The sequence below is a fragment of the Callorhinchus milii genome, unplaced genomic scaffold, assembly GCF_018977255.1.
Source record: "Callorhinchus milii isolate IMCB2004 unplaced genomic scaffold, IMCB_Cmil_1.0 Scaffold23, whole genome shotgun sequence".
Taxonomy (NCBI): domain Eukaryota; kingdom Metazoa; phylum Chordata; class Chondrichthyes; order Chimaeriformes; family Callorhinchidae; genus Callorhinchus; species Callorhinchus milii.
Window position 1 is genome coordinate 295,854 of NW_024704764.1, and position 15,434 is coordinate 311,287.

The 15,434-nt window shown below is 54.9% G+C and overlaps 1 protein-coding gene across 1 annotated transcript; it reads right to left on the minus strand.

The window, feature by feature from the left end:
• Window positions 1–431: 431 nt before the first annotated feature.
• Window positions 432–13,864, minus strand: LOC103185752 (cytosolic 5'-nucleotidase 3). The gene is made up of 10 exons (XM_042343344.1): window positions 13,742–13,864; window positions 13,089–13,113; window positions 10,384–10,482; window positions 6,272–6,341; window positions 5,677–5,723; window positions 4,969–5,054; window positions 3,770–3,859; window positions 2,850–3,012; window positions 2,101–2,301; window positions 432–1,775 (listed from the first exon to the last, which is right to left on the minus strand). The coding sequence occupies exons 2-10, from the start codon at window positions 13,089–13,091 to the stop codon at window positions 1,653–1,655; spliced, it is 882 nt and encodes a 293-aa protein (XP_042199278.1). The 5' UTR covers window positions 13,092–13,113; window positions 13,742–13,864; the 3' UTR covers window positions 432–1,652.
• Window positions 13,865–15,434: the final 1,570 nt, after the last annotated feature.

Sequence of the window (15,434 nt, forward strand, 5' to 3'; positions counted from 1 at the left end):
GTTTTTTTTGGAGCAAATGAGCAAATGATGTTCTGTTAGTAAGCAGTAGCAGGGCACACCAGTCACAGGGGGAAGGGAATCCTCCCACTCAGCTCCTGTTAACCCTGCAAGCCAAAGCCCTAACGGGTAGGGTGGTCCAAGCTGGACAAGGAGTGGGAAAGCTTGACAGACAGCGATACCAATGGCAAGTTACGCAGTTTTAACTGGTTAGACTCCCGCAGTTACCCCAACACACACTCTGGGGTCCCGCCACCAAGCCTTGGCTCTTGCCAACCGGCACCTAATCATCTCCAGGATCAGGGAGAGAATGCGCATTCCAGTCCAAACACAGGGAAATTTCCAGTCTGGTTTGGAGACTCTTAAGCACGGTGATGGGTTTCCGCTTGGGTCAGACACCCAGCTGTTGTGGACAGTATTAAACAGACAACGTCTCACTCTAGAAAAGGGTTTATTGTGGAGTACAACTCTGACGCAGAATTAATTTCCTGTCTGCCTGCCCCTCCCCCGAGCAGAGAGGTCGTTATACAAAATCGATGCTTAAAACATTCTTTAAAAAACTAAGTGAAAGGTGATGGGGATACATAGGGCGTGGTTCTCGTGGGCGAGGGGTGTGTGTGTGGGGGGAGGTCAGGACAGGAAGCGCAGAGATACTGAGACCCAGCGCAGTCCCTGGAGAGAGTGGGGAAGATCACAGGTGTCTGTCGTGATGAGCAGCAAGAGCATTTCAAGTTTAACACGTGTCCATTCACACACGCACATCAGATGAAACACTGGGACTTGTGGTTTTACTCAGTGAATTAGTTGAATTTAGGAATTTACCCCTCCCCCCCCCCATCTCCGATCCCAGCCTGGCCATAAACGGGCACACATGAACACAGACCCATATACATGAGGGGGGAGGGAAACATGGCGCTAACAGCCCCCACCCCCGAGGCCATTCCCCTCGTTATCAGCCCCCACCCTCACTAGGTGCGTATCAATGAGGTATTCCAGAAAATTGATTCATTTTACAAAGTTTTAAAATCAACAGGATAATTAACATTCCACACTCTCTCCTCCACTCCCTCCCCCAGATTGAACCAAGCTAAATTGCGCCCCCCCCGCCCATGGACTGAGGGATAATGCTGCACAGAGGAGATCGATGATATTGAGGAGATATCTGTGCGAATCGATGGATCAACTCAGACCTGGAGTATAAACAGCCCAAAGGTCTCACTTCTCGATCTTTTCAATTTGTCCTTGGAAAAGCTCCCTCTAACCGGCACCCGCAGCCGAGCCCCAGCCCGGGTTAGAGACAGAGCAAACCTCCCTCGGCACTGTCCTCACTGCCTTTGTTTGATCTTCCACTTCCCGCACAATCACAGAGTGGCCTGGCTGGGCTGGGCTGGGCTGGGATGGGTTGGCTTGGGTTGGATTGGATTGGTTCAAGGAGAGGAACAATGTGCGGCTTGTGTGTATGCATACGCCCAGTGTGGAGTGTGCGTGTGTAGAGTGACGCGTGTGTGTGGAGTGTGTAGAGTGTGCTCATCCGTTGAGTGTGTGTGTTTTGCGTCTGTGTGTGTGTGTCTTGAGTTTGTGTGTGTCTTGAGTGCGCGCGTGTTGAGTGAGTGCACGTGCGTGTGTTAAGTGTGTGTGTGGTTGAGCGAGGCTCCTCAGGCCAGTGGCTGACTGGGGCTGAGGATGTGCTCCAGGATTCCGTTGGCCACGTCCAAGGTCTCGTCCCTCACAAGGACAATGTCGTAAGCCGCCAAATACTGCTCCAGCAGCTCCTCCACCTGCACACGATCAGAGAGAGAGAGAGAGAGAGAGAGAAAGAGAGTGACGGAGGCCGGAATGTCTGGCAAGCTTTCCCGCTGTTTGTCCAGCTCGGACCACCCTACCCATTAGGGCTTTGGCCTGCAGGGTTAACAGGAGCTGAGTGGGATGACTCCTTGCCCCCAGTGACCGGTCTGCCCCTGATGAGCCAGGCTGGGCCTGTGCTGTTGTAAGCAGCGAGCGCCCTGGAATACTTTGGATCTGCCAGGCTCAGTAATCGGGCTACCGAGACCGGAGGAGGGGGGAAAGGGGAGGGGGGGTGGGGAGAGGGAGAACGGGGCTCACCTTGTCGTTCAGGAAACCGATTTTCAGGATGTTTTCCTGGTTCTGCACCCCGTCGGCCATACTGAGGTCCCCCAGAGAGTCTCCCAGCAACACCACGTTACTGCACTGCATCAGCAGCTGGAAGTATTCCGTGTTCTGCAGGGCCCCCTCCTGCTTGTTATACACGTGAATCAACTCACCCTTAAACCCCTTCAGGAGGCCCTGAGAGACGAGGAGGTAACAACAAAATATAATCAGCCCCCCTACACACACACACTCGCACACCCACACAATAACGATAATAATAATGGTCACACAATCCGCGGCTGTTTGTGGGGACGCTGCTGTGCGCAATTGGTTGCTACTTTTCGCCCACAAAACATGCAGTCAATTCACTTGACAGTCTATTCCGTGAAGCGCTTTGTGACGTCTCGAAGGCGCTGTATCAAATGTGAGGGTTATTATTTTCTTTAAGACAGATGTACATTTATGCAGTGCGTTTGAACACTTTTTTTAACCCAAAGGGTAGTGGAAACCTGGAACTCTCTGCCCTCGAAAGGCCGTGGATGTCGGACTGAGGTGGATAGCTGTTTGTTAGGTCAGGGCATCAAGGGGTATGGAGCAAATGCGGGTAAATAAGAGTTGAGGCACAGATCAGCCGTGATCTAATAGAAGAGGGGAACAGACTTGGGATTGTAAAATAATAAACAATCACTACACTTTACAGTACGGTCTGTGAAGCACTTTGAGACGAGTGCTCGCACACTCACATTCTCGTCGAAGTCCATGAAGTTGGAGACCACCTTCACGTTGGGGTGATAGACCCCCACCTGACGGATCACCTCCTCCAGAATGTCACCGACCCCGGCCGAGAATATGAAGACGGGAATGTTGTGCTGCTGAAGCTTATCAAAGAAAGGTTTGTATCCGTCTCTGCAGAGGAAAGGCAGCTCCTTAACACACAGCTCGCACGCAGCACCACTGCCATTACACACCCGCCGTTACACACCGCTCGCCCACCCACCCACCATTACACACCCGCCGTTACACACCGCTCGCCCACCCACCCACCATTACACACCCGCCGTACACACCCGCCGTTACACACCGCTCGCCCACCCACCCACCATTACACACCCGCCGTACACACCCGCCGTTACACACTGCTCGCCCACCCACCCACCATTACACACCCGCCGTTACACACCGCTCGCCCACCCACCCACCATTACACACCCGCCGTACACACCCGCCGTTAGACACCGCTCGCCCACCCACCATTACACACCCACCATTACACACCCGCCGTAACACACCGCTCGCCCACCCACCATTACACACCCACTGTTACACACCTGCTGTTACACACCGCTCGCCCACCCACCATTACACACTCACCATTACACACCACCGTTACGCACTATCGTTACACACCACCATTACGCACCACCGTTACGCACCACCGTTACACACCACCGTTACACACCACCATTGCACACCAACATTACACACCAACATTACACACCAACATTACACACCAACATTACACACCACTCAGGAAGCCTGGCTGATTTCCCCCTTATCCCCGCGGCCTGTGTAGCTGACTGTAGTCTCGCTGCTGACCCACTCGCTGTGTCTCTCGCTACAAACCCGCGCTCGCTGACTCGTTCCTGGGGCAGCGGTTCTGTACCTCAGCACAGCGTTCGACTCCCGCACCGTCTCCACCAGATTGATCTTCGCAATCTTCTGCTCCACCAGCAGCGCATGCACCTTAGTCCACCTGCAGGTCAAGGCAGCTCAATACCCAGCCTCCACACCCCCTCCCCCACCTCACACACAGCCCTCACACACAGCCCTCACACACACACACTCCTCACACACAGCCCTCACACACACACTCCTCACACACAGCCCTCACACACACACCCCTCACACACAGCCCTCACACACAGCCCTCACACACAGCCCTCACACACACACACACAGCCCTCGCACACCCCCCACACACAGCCCTCACACACAGACCTCACACACACACACCCCTCACACACAGCCCTCACACACAGCCCTCACACACACACCCTCACACACAGCCCTCACACACAGCCCTCACACACACACCCCTCACACACAGCCCTCACACACACACCCCTCACACACAGCCCTCACACACACACCACCACACACAGCCCTCACACACAGCCCTCACACACACACCACCACACACACACCCCTCACACACAGCCCTCACACACACACCACACACAGCCCTCAAACACAGCCCTCACACACACACCACCACCACACACACACCTCTCTCACACACACACACCACCTCACACACAGCCCTTGCACACACACACCCCTCACACACAGCCCTCACACACACACACACCCCTCACACACAGCCCTCACACACACACCCCTCACACACAGCCCCACACCACCACCCCTCACACACAGCCCTCACACACACACCCCTCACACACAGCCCTCACACACACACACACAGCCCTCGCACACACACACCCCCCACACACACCCCTCACACACACACCACTCACACACAGCCCTTGCACACACACACCCCTCACACACAGCCCTCACACACACACCCCTCACACACACATACCCCTCACACACAGCCCTCACACACAGACCTCACACACACACACCCCTCACACACAGCCCTCACACAGCCCTCACACACACACACCCCTCACACACACAGCCCTCACACACATACACCACTCACACACACCCCTCACACACACCTTTACACGCTGCTCACACTCCCCCCATATCACACACGCCTCATCACCGTTCCCCCCTTAGCCCCACTCTCATTGCCCCCGCGTCTCCTGATGATGGTTCCCCAGAGCCTCTCACCATTCGATCATCAGTGGCAATTTTTCAGTGATGGACGTCGAGGGGTCGATTTCCAAGGGGTAGTAAGTGTTCAGAAGATCCTTCAGCTGTGAGGAGGGAGGGAGGGAGAGAGGGAGAGAGAGAAGGAGGGAGGGAGAGAGGGAAGGAGCCGTCAGTGCCCGGAGCGATAGCCATGCTCTATCCGCAGCCACGCACACGTGGGTGTGTGAGGGGTGTGTGTATGTGTGTGAGGGGGGTGTGTGTAACCAGCTCTCACCCCACACACTGCGCACACACACACACACGGTAACACACATGGTCACACACACACACACACACACGTGCATCATCGCTCTCCCACATACTAACGCAGCGCACCCTTACACCCAGAACAAGATGAACGAGAGGTTGGAGCCGAAGAAGACTTTCAGCTCAAACACAGAGCTGGGAGTTAGATGAGTCCATCGTTCTGGCCTCAACCACAACAACCACCACAACAGTAACCGAACCACAGCCATTGTATAGCGCCTTTCATGTCGGAGGAGGGAGGGAGCGAGTCTCACACACACACACACACACACACACTCTCACACACACTCTCTCACACACACACACACTCACACACACACACACACTAATGCACACGCATGCACACTCACACATATACTCTCATAAACAGGCGCACACTCTGACGCATACACATCTTCACACACGCGGAATCACACCTACCTTCTTCCTACATTCCTCGCTGACTAAGTCGCTGTTGATAATAATATCTGCGACAAACAAACAAAAGAGGATCATGAGAGTAAAGCCCCCACCGGCCCCACGTGTGAGTGGCTGAAACACATCGTCCCTGACAGCGACTCTCTCTCTCTCTCTCTCGCTGTGATTGAGCTCATCAGAGGTCTCAGGGAAATGGCTATTTCCACACCAGCAACATCCCAGATCGGGGTCAGCACAGGATGGGGACAGAGTAAAGAGGGGGGTTAAAGGAACCAACGTAAACAACAGGCACCTGGATGACCCCCTGCCCCCACCCCCAGCCCCACCACACCCTCTACAAAAGCAGCTGTCCCACATACACAGCAGATTTCCTGCACTGTAATATCTAAGGCAGTTTGGGAGATGATGGGATTCAGCGAGTTACTCAGCGGGGTCACTAGGGGTCAGTGCAAAGCGCAGAGAACCCTCCCTCCACACCCCCACACCAACCCCCCCCCCCCCACCTCACCCATTCCCCTCGGGGAGCAGAGATCCTCCCCTCCCCCTGTAGCAAGGAGACCCCGCAGTGAGGGAGAGGCTCAAACACGATCACACTCACTGTGGCAGGTGGGACATCTTTTCCCATTGGTGGCGAATCTGGTCAAAGTCATATCGAAATCAGTGATGATCTGAAAGAGAGGACGGGAGGGAGGGTGGAAGCGGGTGTTTATCAGCAGCGTTTCAAGGCCATTGTTCCTCCACATCTGTGCAGTACTCGAGAATAGTAATAATAACGACAGTAATAATAAAATCCTTGCATTGTGGAGTCCTATAGCTTAGTGGTCAGAGGACACAAGCAAGAGGACCCGGGCAGGGCGAAATCTGGGCAAGTTTCCTTGCTCCACACCTAGCAGTAAGCAGGAACCCGGTTGTTAGTCGATTGACGGATCACTTTTCCGGGGGTGACGATCCCTTCAAAAACAAACAATAACAATTTGGTCACTCATTCCACGACTGTGTGTGGGACGCTGCTGTGCGCAATTGGCTGCCACGTTTCGCCCACAAAACATACAGTCAATTCACTTGACTGTATATCCTGTGAAGCGCTTTGAGACGTCTCGAAGACGTGATAAGGCACTGTATCAAATGCAGGATTATTATTATGATGAATTTTGCAGCCAGTTTGCACACAGCGATGTCGCATAAACAGCCACAAAGTGAGTGACCAAATTTACCTGGAGTTTGGGATCTGTTGTGAACTGAGGATCAAAAGATCTGCCGAGATCCAATAAACTGGTGGAACAGGCCCGATGGGCTTAATGGCCTCCTCCGGTTCCTATTTTCCTATGCTCCTAATATTCAATGCAGCAGAGTAAGGGTGAATAAAAGGCTCTGGGAGGCTATGAGGCTGTGTAAAGGGCGCTATATAAATGCAAGTATTTGTTGTTGATAATAATGACTATTCTCTCCCGCCCGGTCCTAAAGGTTACAGCACTTAAACTGGCCTTTTGGCCCCACAATCTGCTCTGATGTTTTTATTCAAACAGATAACCTTCTCTCTCCCTGTATTAAGTCTTTCACTTCAAGCATCTATCTCATTCCATTAGCAGGCGTTGGGGACTTTGCCTCGAAAACATTTAGTGGAAAAAGAAATCCCACATTCCGTCCACCCTCTGTGTAAAGATAGCTTTCCTCTCTCTCCCTCTCTCTCCCTCCTATCACTGCTTGTGTGATTATCTTAAATATGTGCCCTCTCGTTACTGACTCACTGGTCTGCTGAAACAATCTACAGTAAACTCCTGATAACTTGACCCTGCCTTAACTTGTCAGTACCACTTAAGTCATCATTGGAGTCCTGTAGAGTAGTGCTTAGCGCAGTCGTCTCGCAAGTGAGGGGACCTGGGTTTGATGTCCGGGCAGGTTGAAACCTTGGGCAAGTTTCCTTACTCCACACTCCTCTGTTTACCCAGCAGTAAGTAGGAACGTGGTTGCTAATCGTTTGGTGGATCGTTTTCTGGGGGTAATAATCTCTAAAAAACAAATTCACTTTACAGTATATTCTGTGAAGTGCTTTGAGACGTCTCGAAGATGTGATAAGGCGCGATATCAAATGTAAGGACTATTATAAGAACATAAGAAATGCTAGACAAAAAAAGACCATGGTCCATCTAGTTCGCATTCCACCTTCCTGGCGGTCGCTTGCAGTTATGTCCCAAACTCCCTATGTATTATTCCCCATCATGTTATTTCCTAAAAGAAAACGATCTAATCTGTGTTTGAAAGAATCAACATTTTTTGCTTCAACCGTCTTCCTAGGGAGCCACAGGTTCACTATTCACTCACTGAAATAGTGTTTGTGTAGATTCATTCTGAATGTACATCCCTTCAATCGCTGGCCGATTTCCTCTGGTTTTACTATTCTGGACAAGTTGAAGCAGCCTATCATGATCTATATTGTTTGGCCCGTTTAGAATCTTAAAGACAGCAATCATGTCGCCTCTCAATCTTCCCTTTCCCAGCGTGAACATGCCCAATTTACTTAGTCGCTCCTCAGAGTCCAGTCCCTTCATTCCCTCAACCATTTTGGTTGCCCTCCTCTGTCTCTTCTCGATTTCTCCAATATCCTTTTTGTACTGCGGTGACCAGAACTGTACACAGTCTCTAAGATGGTCGCAACAATGATTTATACAGTGGCACGATTACCCCACTATTACCCACAATGGACGTCAAACCTACTGGTCTGTAATTTCCTGGGTCACTTTGTTACCTTTCCCTAAAAATAGGAGTAACATCTGCCTTTCTCCAGTCCCCCAAAACCTCTCCAGGATTCAGTGATTTTTGAAAGATTTTGCCAGTGTTTCTGTGGCTTCCTCCCTTAGTTCCTTAAGGATCCTCGGATGTAATTTATCCGGCCCCTGAGATTTAGCTGTTGCCAAACAGCTGTTTGGCAACCATGCTGGTCACGGTATGAAAAGTGTCACAACGTTTCTCTGCAACATCCTCTTTCGAAATCAGATAGGTTACCCGTCTCCTCCTTGGTAAAGACTGATCCAAAAAACTTATTTAGACCTAAACTGAGGCCCTCCTGATTGGCTCACGTCAGCGCCTCCTCACCTCAGGCGCTGACAGCATCAGCATCCAAGGCCGCACTCTCCACCTCTCAAAGCCGGTCAGGAACCTCGGGGTTTTGTTCGACCCTGAGCTGTCCTTTCTCCCTCATATCTGTGCCACAACCGGCACCGCCTTCCATCACCTCCGGAATATCGCCAGACTACGGCACTACCTCACCCCTCACGCGGCTGAAACTCTGGTCAACGCCTTTATCACCTCAAGGCTGGACTATGGGAACTCTCTCCTCGATGGCCTTCCCGGCCCTCCCTCCACACTGCAGGTCATTCAGAACTCTGCAGCTCGTGTACTGTCCCGCACCAGACACCGCGACCACATCACTCCCACCCTCGCCCTCGCCCTCGCTCGCCTCCACTGGCTCTCCATCCCCCAGAGGATCGAATTCAAGATCCTCATCCTCACCTACAAGGCCATTCACGGCCTTGCTCCCTCCTAACTCTCCGACCTACTATTCCCCTACTTACCTGCCCGTACCCTCTGTTCCTCCGGCTCCGGTCTGCTCCACATCCCCCGCCCCAACCGCCCTACCATCGGTGGCCGGGTCTTCAGCCTCTCAGCTCGGAAACTCCATCCCCCAGTGCCTTTGCTGCTTCCTCCCTTTCCTCCTTCAAGGCCGGTCTCAAGACCTTTCTCTTTGACCGTGCCTTCAACTCCTCTCTCGACTCTCTACCCCCTCCTCTCTCCATCCCTTCCCTCCCCTCACCCTGACCATTTCCCCCAATGCTCGGGTCCCGACCCAACTGTCCAGCACCTTGGGACATCCTTAATCCTATAATCCTTGCATTTGATATAGCGCTTTTCACGTCAGGAGGACGTCCCAAAGCGCTTCACAGAACACACTGTAAAGTGAATTGACTGTATATTTGTGGGCGAACGCGGCAGCCAATTGCGCACAGCAATGTCCCACAAACAGTCGTAGATTGAAAATGACCAATTTATTATTGTTTTGTTTTGGAGGGATTATTATTAGGCTCTGTGTGGAGTAAGGAAACTTGCCCAAGGTTTCGCCCTCTGCCTGGAATTGAACTTAGGTCTCTCACTTGCAAAGCGAGTGCTCTAACCACTGAGCTACAGGACTCCGACGTGAAAGGCGCTCTATAAATGAAATCTTGTTGTTGTTGTTGTTATTGCAGCTTTACTTGTCGTGTTTTCTCCCAAACCCACCTTTAGTGGCCCTATTTCTTTGCTTGCTTTTCTTCTACTTTTAATGTAACTAAAAAACTTTTTGTTATTATCCTTCACATCTCTTGCCATGTTCAATTCAAAGCAATTCGTTGCCATTCTGATGCCCTTTATGTTCATAGAATCATAGAATCGTACAGCACAAAAAGAGGCCATTCAGACCATCGAGTCTGTGCGGCTCTTTGAATAGAGCAATTAATGTCAATCCCACTCCCCAGCCCTTTCCCCATACTCAGACCGGTCCTCCTCAAATACCTGTCCATCAAGTTTTTAAAAGTTGTTATCCTTTCAGGCGTTGGAGGTTTGGTCGTCCCCTTGTTGGCTCCTTTACAAACTGAGTCATAAAACAGTCTTCCTTTCATGATTATTATTATTATTATTATTATGATTCTGGTTTACAAAGGGTCAGGAGGAACCTACCTGGAGTTTGGATGCTCCGCCTCGCTTGATGGACTCGATGATCTCTTTGACCCGTTCGGGGTTTCGGATCTGGACAGTGTTGTTCTGTAACTCTGGTACCTGCAGGAGGGGAGGGAACAGCCAACAGGTCTGACTAATGGGGCCCAAACACACCAGTCACACGCGGCATCGCCACACACGCAGCTCTGTCAGTCTGATCTCCGTATGACGGGATCTACCCCAGGAACAGCATCTCCATTTGTGCACAATTGGCTCAACAGGGTTGTACACAATATGTCCAGCAGTGACACACAAACAACAAACAAATATTACATTTGTAAAGCGCCTTTCAGGTCAGGAGGACGTCCCAAGGCGCTGACCAGCCACACACAGTGTTTATAGTCGAGACAGTAATCCACACTAATCGCGATCGGCTATTGTGGTTGAGGAAGCACTGCAGATAATCAAGCACACGTAAAAACTGGCTACAGCGTTAACCAAAACATTTTTCCATCAGGATTTATAGTCAATGGAGTAACCACTGCACAGCCTTTTTCTTTTTCTTTCTCTCTTTCTCCCTTCAACTCTTTCTTTGTCTGTGATGCTTTCTCTCTTTCTCTCTCTGATCTCCGAGCTGTTTGTTCTTCGCTCTCTGACCGCACGCTGTACACCACTAAATTACATTTATAAAACTCCCTTCATGTTGGGAGGACGTCCCAAGGCGCTGGACAGCCAGGGATTCGGACTGGAGCTGGGGGTTGGGATCAGGGAGGGTGGAGGGCAGGGGTAGGAGGGTGGCCGAAGGCACAGACGAAGAGGAGGGTCTTGAGGCGTGCCTAGAAAGGAGGCGAGGGAGGGAGGGAGTGGGGGCGCAGAGAGGCTAAAGGCCCGAACCGTCGATGGTGGGGTAGGCCTGGCATGGGACATGGAGCAGGCCGGAGCTCTGCTGAGCGGAGGGAGTGGACAGGTTGATCCATTACTCAACAAGCACTGACCCTGACCCTCACAGTCACAAACGGCAATCGCTCTCCTCGGGAATTCTGCACTCAACTGGGTTTAACATTCGCCGGTTTGGCAGCCCTTTTGTTCATATCTACATCAGGGACCAATGTGCATAAGTGGGCATGTGGATACACAGCGCTCTACTGAGTCCAGAGCAGAGTTTCTCAAACGGGTGATTTGTGTGGCCACGGTAGCTGCTCCCTATGGGGCAGTGTGTGGGGGGGTGTGGGGGAGTGGTGGTGTGCATGTGGTCACAGTACCCACTGGCCCTTGTATTCCAAGCGTGACTTGGGCCCTGCTGCTGTGGAGGGTGCGGGCATTTGGCCAAATGCACTCTCTCCCACCAGTCCCCCCCACCCCTACTCCGTCCCTCCTTCCACCCCTCTCCGTCTCTCCCCGTGCGCTCTCTCTCCTACCTCTCTGTCTCTCTCTCCCCCCCACCCACCCCGCCTGCCCTCCTTCTCTCCCTCCCCCCGCCCTCTCCGTCTCTCTGGCCGGCTCAAGGAGGGGGGGGGGGGGGGTGGGTGAAGTAACGCTGATTACAAAAATTTGCACAGAGGCCACCCAGAGCAACGTGTTTGCGAGGCCCCCACTCCAGAGCTTTATCTCCGTAACGCACATACAGGAAGGAGGACCTCGTTATCTTCCAGTAACAGACATCCTGGACAACCGAGGTCCTGACTGCAAGCTCACCCGAGTAACGCCATCTCCCAACGATGCTCCCCCCCCCGCGCCCCACCCACCCACCATCCACCCCACCCCCCATCCCACCCAGCGCCGCCAAAACCCTCTGAGACCTATTATTATTATTATTAACATTATTCGGAAAAGGCATTAGAAGCTGCTACTGATCTCAACGTCAGGTGTGGAGGTGTGAACCCACAAACTTGACGATGAGGAGCCAACAGAGAGCCGGGGGGGGGGGGGGGGGGGGGGGGGGCAGAGGGGGGGAGGGGAGGGGGAGACATCTGTCTGACTTCTGGGCGACAGCAGCAATCGCCGCCCCTGCCCGGCTCGGCAGAAAATCCACGGCTCGGCCCAGGCTCAGGGGCCGCTCTCCCCCACAGTCTAAGTCTAAGGGGGGAGGAGAAGGGGAGGGGGGAGGGGGTGTGGGGGGGGAGGGGGGGAGGGGGGGGGAGGAGAGGAGGGGGGGAGGGGTGTGGGGGGAGGGGGGGGAATTAAACCCGGGTCCTGTCCGCCTGTTCAGATGGACATTAAAGATCCCTCGGCCCCACTGGAGAGAAGAGGAGGAAGGCTTCTCTCTCCCAGTTTCCTGACCAGCAATCACTCCCCCCCCCCCCATCACCCCCCTCTCCCCAATCACTCCCCCCCACATCACCACACCCCCTCCCCAATCACTCCCCCCCACATTACCCCCCCCCCCCCTCCCCAATCACTCCCCCCCACCATCACTCCCCCTCTCCCCAATCACTCCCCTCATAGCTGTTTTGGGGCTATTTACTGTGAGTAAACCGGGCACCATAGTGCGAGGGGGGAGGAGAGGAGGGGAGGGGGGGAGAGGGTGGGGGGGGGGGGGGAGGGTGGGGGGGTGAGGGGGGGAGAGGGTGGGGGGGTGAGGGGGGGAGAGGGTGGGGGGGGTGAAGGGGGAGAGGGTGGGGGGGGGTGAAGGGGGGAGAGGGTGGGGGGGGTGAGGGTGGGGGAGAGGGTGGGGGGGAGAGGGGGGAGCGGCTGCTGAGGACACGGCGCAGTGCAGAACCACTCACCATCTTTGTCGCCGGGAATCGAATCCTAAAGAGAGAGAGAGAGAGAGAGTCAGTCCACAGCGAACGGGGGGGAGGGGGGGGGGGGGGGGGGGAGTGCTGTCAGCAGAGGGTCAGCTGTGGGGGGGCTGTGGGGGCGCTCAGGGCTGTAGGGGGCGCTCAGGGCTCAGGGCTGTGGGGGCTCAGGGCTCAGGGCTGTGGGGGCTCAGGGCTCAGGGCTGTGGGGGCTCAGGGCTCAGGGCTGTGGGGGCTCAGGGCTGTGGGGGGGCTCAGGGCTGTGGGGGCTCAGGGCTCAGGGCTGTGGGGGCTCAGGGCTGTGGGGGCTCAGGGCTGTGGGGGCTCAGGGCTCAGGGCTGTGCTCAGGGCTGTGGGGCTCAGGGCTGTGGGGCTCAGGGCTGTGGGGCTCAGGGCTGTGGGGTTCAGGGCTGTGGGGCTCAGGGCTGTGGGGCTCAGGGCTCAGGGCTGTGGGGCTCAGGGCTGTGGGGGGGCTCAGGGCTGTGGGGGCTCAGGGGCTGTGTGGGGGGCTCAGGGCTGTGGGGGCTGGGGGGGGCTGTGGGGGGCTCAGGGCTGTGGGGGGGCTGTGGGGGGGGCTGTGTGGGGGCTCAGGGCTCAGGGCTGTGGGGGGGCTGTGGGGGGGCTCAGGGCTCAGGGCTTACGGCTGTTACTCGGGGCTCCGGTTCCGGGTTTGGTTTCGTTTCAGCAACAGTTTCACTTTGTAACAACATCAGACACTCCGCAACACTCCCTCATTCACACACTCCCTCATTCACTGCCTCATTCACACACTCCCTCATTCACACACTCCCTCATTCACTGCCTCATTCACACACTCCCTCATTCACTGCCTCATTCACACACTCCCTCATTCACACACTCCCTCATTCACTCCCTCATTCACACACTCCCTCATTCACTGCCTCATTCACACACTCCCTCATTCACTCCCTCATTCACACACTCCCTCATTCACTCCCTCATTCACACACTCCCTCATTCACTCCCTCACTTACACACTCCCTCCCTCACTCACATCCTCCCTTCCTCCAGCCCTCCCTCACACATTCCCTCCCTCACTCTCTCCCTCCCCCACGCACTCACTCATCACTCACTCACACAGTGACTCACACACTCAGTCACTCAACAGTGAAATGGTAATGAAAACGGAATCTATGTGAATGTTAATTATATTTTTGTTCATTAAATTTATGTAAATAGGAATTGTAAGTAAATGTACTCACTCACTGATCACGAGAGAGAGAGACAGAGAGAGAGAAGGCGAGACATGAAACAACAACAACAACAACAACAACAACAACAACAAGATTGAAAGTAATCAGAGAGAGAGATGACACCGAAGTGTTTCATATCAAAATGTCTCTGAGACAAAACAGACTCACACAACACACACGGGAATGAAGACTGAGGTGGTGCAGGAATAAAGGCTTAAAAGACTGTCTGACTCTCTCTCCGCTGCCCTGCCCGCCCTGCCCTGTCCTGCCCTGCCCTGCCCGCCCTATCCTGCCCTGCCCGCCCTGCCCGCCCTGCCCTGCCTGCCCTGCCTGCCCTGCCTGCCCTGCCCTGCTCGCCCTGCCCGGCCCGCCCTGCCCGCCCTGCCCTGCCCTGTCCGCCCTGCCCTGCCCTGCCCGCCCTGCCCTGCCCGCCCTGCCCTGCCCTGCCCTGCCTGCCCTGCCTGCCCTGCCCTGCCCGCCCTGCCCTGCCCTGCCCTATCCTGCCCTGCCCTGCCCTGCCGCCCTGCCCTGCCGGCCCTGCCTGCCCTGCCCTGCTCGCCCTGCCCGCCCTGCCCTGCCCGCCCTGCCCTGCCCTGCCCGCCCGCCCTGCCCGCCCGCCCTGCCTGCCCTGCCCTGCCCTGCCCTGCCCGCCCTGCCCCCCTGCCCTGCCCGCCCTGCCCACCCTGCCCTGCCCGCCCTGCCCTGCCTGCCCTGCCCTGCCCTGCCCGCCCTGCCCTGCCCGCCCTGCCTGCCCTGCCCTGCCCCCTGCCCGCCCTGCCCTGCCCGCCCTGCCCTGCCCTGCCCTGCCCTGCCTGACCGCCCTGCCTGCCCTGCCCTGCCCGCCCTGCCCGCCCTGCCCTGCCCGGCCTGTCCTGCCCGGCCTGCCCTGCCCTGCCCGTTGTAGACACACGCAGCCCAGTGGCTGATGTTGAAAAGGTTAATCGGGATTCCTTCATCTATATTATCAGATTGTGTTCTGATCTTTACCCCCTCTCTCCCCTCCTCCCCCCCCAAGGTGAAGACACTTCCGGTGCCACATTGAGCTACAAAGCTCACATGTCCTAACCGGTGGCCCAAAATTCTAACTAGTCTTAGTCTGCGAGACCATATTTCTGTCTTC

Excerpts from the sequence above, each read along its gene's own strand:
- LOC103185752 (XM_042343344.1), bottom strand. Across the intron at positions 5,724-6,271 it reads AAGATGTCCCACCTGCCACA|ATATTATTATCAACAGCGAC; the intron begins GTGAGTGTGATC and ends TGTTTGTCGCAG. Across the intron at positions 2,302-2,849 it reads TCATGGACTTCGACGAGAAT|GGCCTCCTGAAGGGGTTTAA; the intron begins GTGAGTGTGCGA and ends CTCGTCTCTCAG.